This window comes from Coenobita brevimanus, chromosome 46, assembly GCF_032717465.1.
Source record: "Coenobita brevimanus isolate Jiangsu-jjx chromosome 46, ASM3271746v2, whole genome shotgun sequence".
Classification (NCBI taxonomy): domain Eukaryota; kingdom Metazoa; phylum Arthropoda; class Malacostraca; order Decapoda; family Coenobitidae; genus Coenobita; species Coenobita brevimanus.
In genome coordinates, this window is record NC_136999.1 from 54,943,470 (window position 1) to 54,955,546 (window position 12,077).

The window sequence follows — 12,077 nt, forward strand, 5'->3', positions numbered from 1 at the left end:
CTGGAGAGTAGTGTACCAGCACTGCATACCTCTCGTTGGGTCTGCTTGAGAGGAAGAGGGGCGCATGGCAGCAGGGGACGTAGGGCCCTCTGGCTCGGATCCCTTACGTGCTCTACGCGCATCCCCGTGGCTTCCCCTATGGGTATTTCGCCACCCTGGCCGTACGTGGGTCCTCCGTGGGGTGTGTATTGCGACAGCCTTCCCTGGGCTTCCCGTGGGGTGGGCACTTCAGCCATAAGCAATAATATATCGCTAGGATTAATGATCCCAATGAGGAAGGATGTGATGCCCTGTGAGGAATGGTCGTTAGTGGGTAGGGACAGGAATGCTTGAGGGCATTGTCGGGAGTTACACATTCAGAGGATGAAAAGTAAAAGCACTCTGTACCTTTGAAAACAATAAATATTTCAATTTAAAAACATATCAATCAACCAATGTTACAGACAAAAATTACGCCAAGTCGCCGAGGTTGCCTTACTTTCTCTATGACTCATGAGTATAATCGTATAGCCGGTTTAGCGTTAGCTCGAGCAGAATAGTCTACGAGACTCAAGAGAGTTGTTCCGACCATGAAAGGGTTAATGGTGACAGCATTAACTTTCTCAGGGTCCTCACTTTTGAATAAGTCAAACCTCGTCTCAACCGTCAGAGGGTTACTCAGCTGTTTTACCATTTCAAACACAGCTCTTTATATGTGAAGTGCATATATCACAGAAAATTAATTTGTGCTAATCTGGTGTATATTCATAATAATAATATACACTTATTTTACTGATAAATTTCAATAACCTTCACGTGGATAGAGACGAGGGCGTATGTACAGTGAGTTGCTATTGGTTGATATTTGGCGGGCAGTTTGTTGTGGGCCAATGGCGGCACGTGAGAGGGACGGGCCTGTGTACCAGCCTCCTCGGCCACCTCCATGTTGAGTACTCACGCCACCTCGCCTTGACATGATATTTTCTCTCAATGTCTGAAACAAAACCTCCGTCATGTCCTCGTCTTCGCAGGTAAGAGCCGGAGAGGTGTGCAGTGGTGGTGTGTGTTATGTGTGTTGTGGTGGTGGTGTGGCGGTGTTATGGTAGGTGTGGTGGTAGTGGTGGGTGCCGGGACTGCATGTGGTGGTCGCAGCGAATTTACAGGTTACAGGAATAGCAGTGGCTTGTGAGGGATGGACCACGTGTTCACTTTTACTATATAACGGAGTACGCAGATTTCTTCTAGTCCATGGGTACAGTCGTTACCAGCTGCTTTATTAATACGCCACTTATTACACAATGGTATGCTGCCATGCCTCATTCTAGAATAATCATTTACATTAATATTTATTTTTTTTCTTATTTTTATTTTTTTAGGGATAAAGTGTTTTGATTGGTGACTAAAGTTATATTTGCTTCAGACTTACCTTCTTGAAATTCAACTCGTGATTAATGTACAGTATTTGAAGTTGTTTAAGTGCTTGAAAGGAACAAATTACTAGGCACCAAGATCAGATGAATTACATCCCAGCAGTGATAAAGAATTTATTTTTTAATGTAATTTAATTTTGTTTGAAAATGAAGTCTCAGCTGAGTGCATAGCCTATAGTTCATAGTTGGTGGCACAAAAATGGGAGACATGGTCCTGGTAATTATAGACAAATGAGACCATTTAATTGCATATGAGCTATTTATAGTATGGTACCTGTAATTAAATGCACCTGTGTATGTGTGTATTTGTAACTTGGACACAGTGACCTTCATCAGCTAGGCAAATTGAAGTCCTTGATCAGTGATGTAATGCCAGAACAGGGATGCACTAATTTGAACATAAAACTGGTTTTTTATGTGATTTGTTCCAAATTGGTATCTTGTTTCTGTCAAATTGTGTTTTTAAATGTCCCACCCACTGTACAGTATGTAAATTGGGCCTCCAGTCGGTGATTTTGGTGAAAATGTAGAGAGCGTGATTAATCCTGAAAGACGGAGCACTTTTTTTTTTTTTTTTTTCCAACGTACATTTGAATTGATTCCATGAATTTGTAAAGGTGTTCAGAAATGCATTGTCAAGTATGATGAAGATCCACCAGTAAACAAGGAAAATGGTATTACATAAGGGATAGGTTAGGTTAGCATAAAATTAGGTGGGTTAGGATAAGTAAGGTTTGGTTATGAAAATTTAGGTTAAGTTTGGATAAATAGGCACTGGTAAGGGTAATTTCATTCAAAAATGGCATAAGATGGCGGTGGTCTTCCTGCACACAAGTTGGCAGCTGTGTGTAAACATACACTGCCTTTTAAACACTCTTCACCACATAAAAGAAATAAAAGCATCCAAACTTGGAAATACAGTAAGAAAATACTTTAAACATCCCATGAAATGCTGAGATAAGGAACAAAACTGCAAAAATAAGGTGGTCCAGTGTCTGCTTAAGGATTGCCTCATTTTCTGGGTAGTCCTGAAAGACAACCACTTTATTTTATTTTATTTTTTAAGCTTTTCATGGGATTTTTAGTATTTTCTGATTGCGCTTTGAAGTTTCGATGTTTTAAACTTTTAAAGGTAATTTTCATCTTCTTCCTTTCCTAAAGACGCCACCATCTTCTGCAGGAAGACAGACGAATGCCATTTTGGAATGAAGTTGTCTTCATCAGTGCGAGTTTGCCCAAATCTAACCTAAATTTTCATAATTTAGCCCAGCCTTATCCCAACCTTACCAAACCTATTTTATGCTGATCTGATCTGATGTAACCTACTAGCATTTATCCCTTATGTACTCACATTTTCCATGTTTATTGATGGATCCTCATCACTCTCAAAAACTCTTCTGTAGGCTTGTCCAAAGTTATTGAGTCAATTCAAGGTAAGTAAAATGTTAATTTTTTGAGGTGGTCCTATGTCTCCCTAAGGATTACCACTTTTACAGTAAATATTAGCCTGATTATCATATGGTATTGATAGCTTTAAAAAGGTTGCAGAAATGTGTAATTTTTAAGCTTTTAAATACAGAATACCTTTTGTTTTACACACAAACTGCGATCTTATCCGTTCTCATGAACTTGCTTATCATCTCAGCATCCGCATTGTCACCACCTCCAGCTTTCTTTCATGAGACTTCTCTGTGGGTCAGGTTTCTGAACTGTTTATCATTTCAGGCCTTACCATCGTTTTATATACTTTTCCATTCACTCATGCACTGATTTTTCTATCACATAACACTGCTGACATATCCTGTTTCTCCATCCTGTCTGTATCTTAAGGTTAATTTCTGCACCCAGTCCGCTGTCAGCTGTTATAGTCAATCCAAATACTTGAATGTCCCAATTCTTTTCAGCTTTTCTCCTAGCAAACTCACATCTCCCTCTTCATTATTAAAGCATAGATATCTTTCTTGTACTGTAAGTCCTCTGTCCTCCATTTTCTTTCTCCACTCCTCCAGCTTCCATTCTGCTCCCTCCCTGGTGGTATCTATCAGCACAATATCATCCCCAAAACATCCATAAACAAATCGAAGATATAGAGACTCAACAAGGATCACTAATGTAGCCCAACTTTTACTGAAACTTCTCTGTCGCACCAAGGTACTTCTGACTTGAGTTCTCACATGGTCATACATATCCTAAGCAAGTTGCACTTACCTCTCTGAAATGCTCTTCTCCCTCATGCATCTCCGTACTTCCTGCTTTGGCGCAGTGTCAAACACTTTTTCCAAGTTGACCAAAATCATATGTAGCGTTCTCTGCCCCTCTGTGGATTTGATGCACTGCAAAGATTGCATCTCACCTGGTTTACTCACCTGGTTGGCTACCCTACTACAATTAACAGTATGGCTCAGTAGGAATCTGCTTTTCAAGAAGTAGGGCAGCCCATACCTGCTGGCACGCCAGCCGCGTTTCCTATATACATCATCATCAGAATAGGCTATTGATTAGAGGCTGAGTTTTGTGCCATATGCACGGTAGTTGCACTACTTGAAGGACTTCGAATTAAGAGTCGTAGTTATTCAATATAGTCGAACAGGATGTGACCTAGTTGTGAGTGGAGGGACTTTTTAAATGATGCAACTGAGTCAGTGCTAACAGCATCATCTGAAAGAGAGTTCCAGAGGTCTATACATCTGATGCTGAAGAACCTGCGTCTACACTCAACTGAAGTGCGGGGCTTGGCCACCTTGAATCTATGGCCCCTGGTGTGAGTTAACGAAGGAAGAGAAAAGAGCTCAGGCGGTGCAATTGGGGACTGGCGATGGAAGATTTTCCAGCATTTAATAAGGTCAGCTCTGATCAGTCTCCCTTTTACAGAATACAGACCCAGGTTTTTCAGACGGTCAGCATAACTGAGTTCGGACAGGCCATTGATTTGCTTAGTCCATCTGCGCTGTACAGACTCCAGGAGCCTCTGATCTCTGTGGTAGCCTGTGTTCCATACAGTGGAGCCAAACTCCATGATGGGTCTGATGTGGGATTTGTATAAAGTCAACATAAAATCTCGGTCTCGACAGAGGGTGGACCTAAGTAAATTATTTGACAGGCCTGCTGCCTTTTTTACAGTATTTCTTATATGCGAATGAAATTTTAGTGAACTGTCGACCAAGATACCCAAGTCTTTGTGTGTAGTTTCTACGGAGAGCCTGGTGTTGTTCATGTGATAGTACTGAAGTGCGCCAATAGAATTCCAGTCTACTGGGCCTCTCTGACATCGCAGAACAGTTGTTGTTCCTTTTCCCAGCATGAATCCCAACTGTTGTTCACCTATCTGTGTTTCCTTCCTTAATCTTTTCTCTATTATTCTCCCATATTTTCATTGTGTGACAGCTTTATAGCCCGATAGTTCGCACAATCCTGAATGGCACTTTTTTCCTTATAGATCGGTACTATCTCACGTTATCACCGGGCCTCCAGTATTTTCTCCTGATCATATACCTTCTGCATTAAATCTACGAGTACATCTAGCTACTCCATCTTCTCCCAGGCTTTTCCATGCCTCTGCTGGTATTCATCCAGTCCTGCTGCCTACCCATTTTCCATCTTTTTCAGTGCTGCTTTGACATCCTCTCTACTAATATCAGGTGTTTCTCTTATTTGGCATCCCATCTCGAAAGACACTCCTTTAATTTTCTTTGTTCAGTAACTTCATGAAATACTCATTCCGCCATCCTTTTATGCCTTCCTCTGTGCTTAATACCCTACCCCCACCATCTTTTATCTGCTTTATATGCATAATACCAGTACACCAGTCCTGTATGAGACAGCCCTAGCATGTATTCAATATGAATGGCGGGTGTTAGCGCTGAAGCAGTGACATGTGGAGATGTAGGAGGACTACTTGGCCCCAAGGAGAACCACTGGACCTTGGGGATAGACACTGAAGCCTTTGCTCAGAGTTAAACACTTAAAAAAAAAAATAAATAAATAAAAAAAAAATTGTCACGTTCCTTCATGTCCCCATTGCAAAAATCTTCAGGCCTTCTGGTTTTTCCAATTCCTCGTAGAGCTGATCCACTGCTCTTGCCTTTGCTCATGCTGCTGCTGCTGCTGCTGCTGTTTTTTTTTTTTTTTTTTTTTTAATGGTCTCTTGCTATCTTTATTCCCAGTTCTGTTTGGCTGTCTGTTATCTTGTTTTTATTTTTTTCTTGGGGGAACAATCTTGAGGGCTTTAGTCTTTGCTTCCATCTTCCTTGTATAAGGAAAAAAAAAAAAAAAAAACCTACTTCAGCCATGTTCTTCAATTTTGTGACATTAGTGGTTTCATCATGTTGGAGATCCTTTATTTATATTGAATCAGTACAAAGAATTAAATGTGTTTGAGACAGCATTTATTTACACTACCTTCCTCACAGTGTATTACCAAATGAATAATTACTTGCCATTGGGAGTAGGTTGTAGCACCACCTGATCAGGGTGGAACTCCCGAGGAGGATGGGATTGCTGGTAATAGGGAGAGCTGGAGCTCCTGTTTTCCAAGCCATCCAGATATCCATACCATCCACTTTTGATGACCTTTTCAGTGTGACATTGACATGGGGAGTAGGCGAGTATACTCTCCCAAACACTGTTCTCTATCTCATGCCCTACCCTACCTGTACTTTACATACTGTACCACAGTGTACCCCACTACATCACAGGGGTTGACACCAACCAGGGCATGTGACCAGAATACTTTGCCCTGCTACTTAGTGGTGGACCTGTGGGGAGGTGTGACGTGGGTTCTGCTGGAGTTTTTGGGACTAGGATGGGATGGCAGTTGGATCTGTGCCAGAGGGTGCAGGGCATTGCAGTTCCCAGGAGTAGCACCCCAGGAGGCTGCCCTATCAGTGGGTGCATAATGACAGGGCAGTTACAGTGCCAAGGCACACTTGTGAGGGTATCCAAGTAGCTCTCCATTGGCCACGACTGGTGGGCTGGGGGTCCCAGGTCCCATGCCTGGACTGGCCTATGCAGGTGGATGGGGCCTGTGGTCTGTTTCCCCCTGTATTAATTTTATCTGATATGACAAAAAGCAAGAAAAAGAAATGCAAGCCTGCAGAAACCAAATCACCCAAGAGGATCAGAGTGGCATCTTGGAACGAGGGTAGTTTGAAGGGTAGAAGGTGGAGGCAGGGGTGCTCACCATCCATTCACTTGATGTAGTGCTGCTCATGGGTGTCTGCCCTTCCTTCTTTTTCTTTCTTTCCTTCATTCTTTCATCATCCTTCTGCTTATGGGTGACTTTACACTCCCCTTTCTGTTGTTCCATCCTTTATTCTTTCCTCTTCCTTCTGCCTATGGGTTGCTCTACACTGAGTGACAAGCCAAATGGTTTCCTGTACACCAGGAAACCACTTTATGCTGGGTGGTAACTATATAACCAAATTATGGGGCCTGGTGATTTAGTGGGTAATTCAGGTGCTCCAATCGGATTGAGCTCGTGAAGGTTAATATCCAAGGGGTGGTTGGAGTTTATTGCTTATGTAATGCCACTCAGAGATGAGGGAGGCTGGTCACTTTCATCTTAAATGTCAGGAGCAACTTGCCTAGCCCTGGGCTCCTACGCTCCACATGGGGCAACATAGGATTGGAAGATGGATGGATGAATGAAGGGTAGAGCAGCGGAAGTAGTTAAGGCCATTGGTAGGTGGTGGATGGATGTTCGTTGTGTGTGGAAAGTTAGATACTGTAAAGAGGAGGATCAGCAAGAATGCTTGCTGGGAGGGATGGTAGATATTACAGTAGCTATTTTGGCAGAGAAATACAGATGGATATGGTGGTGTGACCGTGCTGGTTATGAAAAAATGGGTGAATGTCATGAATGTATGAAGGGTCAGTGAAGGGATTAAAGAAATGAAATTTTGTTTGATATTGTAGTTTTGGGAGGGGATTAAATGTTTGTGGGTAAAGCAGCTCAAGGATGTAAAGTGGTACATGGGGGATACTGTATGCTTATGGTACGAGGAGTGTAGAAGAGGTACATGGGGGATGTGCATATAGTATGAGGAGTGTAAATGGGGAAGGATACTCAGATTTGGGTAGGCTGTGAACATGATCGTGCAGCATGTACTTTAGGGAAGAAAGAATAGGTTGATTACATATGTGTCTGGGGGAAATAGTAACCCTCCTGACAAGAAGGGCTGATATGGGGTTGGTGAGGAATAGAGAATCCTGTACTTTACACAGGAAAAATAAATCCAGTATATTACCACTATGCCGGGAATTGAACCCGGGACTCTTAGGTGAGAGTCAGGTTGTGGTGTAGTGGATTGCTGCCTGGCTGTCACATGAGACTCCTGGGTTCGATTCCCGTTATAGTGGTAATATATTGGATGATTTTTCCAGTGTAAAATACAGGTTTCTCTATTCATTCTGTCTTGCCATAAGTGCTTGGGATAGATTAAAATCATCTGCTTGCCAGAGTGCCAGGGTTTATCTCAACCTCTTCAGGCCCACAGTGAGGGCAGAGGGACATTGGTTACAAGACTGTGACCCTTCCCTCTTCTCCATCCTTCTTTCCATCCATCCTCTTCTGTCTTTCTTTCCTTCATTCTTTCCTCTTTCTTCTGCCTGCGGGTGACCTTAGATTCCCTCTTGTGTCTTTCTTTCCTTCATTCTTTCCTCTTCCTTCTGACTGTGGGTGACTGCACTGAGTGACAGGCCAAATGGTTTCCTGAACACCAGGAAACCATTTACTACCCTGGGTGGTAACTATATAACCAAATTTTGGCTCCTGGTGGTTTAGTGGGTAATAAAGGTGCTCCAGTCAGATTCAACCGGTGAAGGTTTATATCCAAGGGATGGTTGGGGTTTATTGCTCACGTAATGCCACTCAGTGATGAGTGAGGCTGGTCACTGTCATCTTAAATGCCTGGACCAACTTTCCTAGCCCCAGGCTCCTGCGCTCCTCACGGGGCAACGTAGGATTAGATGATGGATAGATGTATGGAAAATGTGACGCAACTTTTACCTGGTCGTGGCATGGTGGATTGTTGCAGGGCTCTCACCTGAGAGTCCCGGGTTCGATTCTCAGCATAGTGGTAATATATTGGATGGAAGGTTGGTGAGGGTTAAAGTGAAGGGAGCAAAGAGTGTGTGCAGCAACACAGTTTGCTAATATGTGACACGGTGCTTAAAGAGTGGGTGGCGAAGGAGAGGACCTACATGTCTAAGAGGAAAATGTGGAAGTTGAAAAACCAAGCAGTAACTGATGGCTTCTGTAGAGAGATGAATAGAGTGGTGGCTGAATAGGGAGCTGTTGCTAGAAGTGTTAATGAACAGTTTTGTCAAGGACAGTCTCTGAGAGTTATTAATTTAGTGTGTGGATGGAAAAGGGGCCCTCCAATAAAGTAACATGGTGGGGGAATGAGAGGGTAGAAACTGCAGTAAAGGAGAAAAAAAGTCTTTCCTGGGAGTGGAAAAGGTTGGTAAATAGGAACACTTAGATGCCAAGCATAGGACTAGAAAACAGAAATACAGGGCAAAATCTGAGTCTCAGAGACTTCTACTGGATAACCTAAGTAGTGATGCAAGGAAGATGAAGAGGGAAAAGAGAGAGATTGCAGCTGAGCAGTCCTGGTGGGCCCCTTGTCCATTCATGAACTGAATTGGAAACTTTCAAGAGATTGTTTTTGAGAGCTCTGTATTGCTCAGTAACACTTCAGTCTACAGCTCCATGTTTGGCAGCCATTCTACTCACCTCTTCATAGAAGGTATCCCTAACTGTATGGTTTTTCAGCTTCCATATTTTTCTGCTGGGTGCATAGGTCCATGTTTTCATTACATGCTCCTTTAATACCAAGTCACAAATCAGTAATATTTGTTGATGCATGTACTCCTCGCTCCCTGTAACTTGTAACATCCTTCATGAACCTCCTAACTGCCCTCCTGACCAGTAAATAGTCAGTCTGGCTACTGTTGCTCCTGGACTCTGTACAGTAATCAGCCTACTTCTTCCTTTCCCAAAACGCATATTGCACACTATCGTGTTCATTTCCTTCCCAGATTCCAGTATTCTTCCCCCCTCCCCCCTCCGCATTCCTTGTACCATGCTCGCATTCCCCGTGCACTGCGTTATATCCTTTAGCTGCTGCATCCACATGGCTGTTTAAATCTCCACTCAGTACTACAATCTTATCCCCTATACCATTAACCAGACATACCAAATCATCCCAGAATCTGACCTGTTCTTCATCATCAAGCCAGTATGTGGACCATATGCCATTATAACTGTAACAAGGAGCTTTCCAAACATTTTCAATGCCATAATCCTTTTGTTCACCCTAAATATATTCATAACACTCCACCCACTTCCCTTCAGTGAGCATGCCTACACCATATCCCTCCACATCTTTCTTCCAACATACCGGTAACATTTGCCTGCGGTCCTTGCTGACTCTCCTGTATACCAGATTACTTGTAACACAGCAGACATCAACTTACCTCCTACTGAAGGTCTCCACTACTTCCCTCCTTCTAACCTTCAAGCTACCTACATTCCTGTAAATACAGTAGACCCTCACTAGAACAAACATGGGCACAGTCAGGTCCTGCTGTTCGCAGGGTTATGTACCAGAACACCCCACGCATGTTGAATTCCACAAATAGTCCAAACCTACCATAGAAATCACCGATTCCAATGTTTTAGTTATTCCTGTTACCTACAAACCCACTGTAGCACCCGTAAATGCATTTTATGGCACATTAATAGTTGTATTGTCAATTGGGGTAAATAAAAACAATTTGCCTTAACTTTGCTACACTGATTTTGTTTCAAAGGTGGATATCACATGGCAGTAGGTACATAACATCCTAAAACATGACATATGAATGAAAATTCTACAACCAGTCATTCCTGAGATTTTAAAGAAAATTGATTTTTTTTTTTTACTCTGGTGAATTGGGAAAATAATAGCCTTTTTTTTTGGGGGGGGGGGGGATACAGGTATATCAAAAACTCTCAAACTAATGGAAATAAAGCTTCCAAAAATTCATGAATTTTCCTTATTTATGTGTAGAATACACAGACATAACCTGTAATTAGATAGGAAAATATTGTAGCATACACTCTGAAAACAATGCTTTCTGATACTTACAAATGTTCCTTCTTTGTGTGTAGAACACATATGGACATTACATATCTCTGTCTGTGTCTGTCTATTACCAGATGCCTTAATCCTGTAAGGGGTGACCACAAACAAATCACCTCCATGTCACCCTGTCCCCCGCCATTTCACTGCCCCGTTCCCACCTCGCACTCCATATACCTCTCCGCTCCATCCCTTCATCTCATCCTTGGCCTCCTCCTCCCTCTGCCCTCTTCCACCTCACTCACACACACACTCCTCTCGCTCTCCATCCTCTCTGTATGGCCAGACCACCTCGGTGTATTTCTCCTAACGCTTTCTGACACATCCACACCACAACACTCCTTCATTTCCTCCTTATAATCCACATCATTTCCACTGCTCTCACTCTTGACTTAGTCCATCCAACAAGGTCCAAGCTTCACATCCATATGTTAGAGTTGTTATCACAATACTGTCATGCAGTGACTTCCCTATTTCTTGTCACTGTTTTCAACCAACTAGCAACCTTTCTTCCTTGTTGTACCCTTTGAAACACTTCACCCTCCAAACTTCCATCCTTACTCATCACACTACCCAAGTACTTAAATGTACTCACATTTTCCATTTCCTCATCATCCAGCCTCACTGTACATCCAGTAACTTCATTTCCCTCAAAGACCATAACTTTACTCTTCCCTACATTCACCTTTAGATTCCATTTCTTACATACTTTTCCAAACTCATTTGCCAAGCCTTGCAGTTCCCCTTAGTCTTCTTAACAATACAGTATCATCTTCAAACAATAGTACAGGAAATTTCCAAATGCTGCCCTGTCTCACTGGGGCCGCTTCAGCATCCACTGCCCTACCTTGTATCTCTTTATAACTCCATTCATATACAGATTGAACAACCATGGAGGCATGACACATCCCTGTTTCAATCCAACATTCAAATAGAAAAATTCACTCACTTCACTATCCACACGCACTGCAGCCTTAGCACCCTCATACATACTTTTCATGGCATTCAGCAGCTTCCCATTTACTCCATATATTCTTAATATTTTCCACAATCCTTGTCTATCCACCCTGTCATATGCTTCCTCCAAATCCATGAAGGCCACATGCAACTTCCTTCCCTTCTATAGAAACTTTTCCACCAAAGACCTGAGAATGAATTTCTGATCTACGCAGCCTCTTCCCATTCTAAATCCTCCCTGTTCTTCACCAACTGATTCATCTGTTATTTCCCTAACTCTGTCAGTAAGTATCCTACCATATACTTTCCCTGTTACACTTAAGAAGACAAATATCTATGATTCCCACACACTTCTTTTTCCCCATTTTCTTTGTACAAGGGAATAATTATTAACACATTGGGCAGGATCCAGTGGGACAGAGGGAGGTGGAGAGATGGTCTGGATGGGGAGGGGGGATCCCCACACCTAGGGAAGGGGATTGGATCATGCTTCCCTCCACTAAATCTCATAGTCAGTCAGCGAGGTACCATTTACATCATTAAAGAGGCGGGGTTGTAACTCCAGTTTTATTTAACTTTGCTCTGA

At 42.6% G+C, this 12,077-nt stretch overlaps 1 protein-coding gene across 1 annotated transcript in view; it reads left to right on the forward strand.

Moving 5' to 3' along the window:
* Positions 1 to 918: 918 nt before the first annotated feature.
* Usp10 (ubiquitin specific protease 10) overlaps positions 919 to 12,077 on the forward strand; it is a 69,683-nt gene continuing 58,524 nt past the window's right edge. The window contains exon 1 of the mRNA XM_080271571.1: positions 919 to 1,010. Within this exon, the coding sequence (XP_080127697.1) occupies positions 993 to 1,010 (18 nt within the window). The 5' untranslated portion in view covers positions 919 to 992. The remainder of the gene's footprint in view (positions 1,011 to 12,077) is intronic.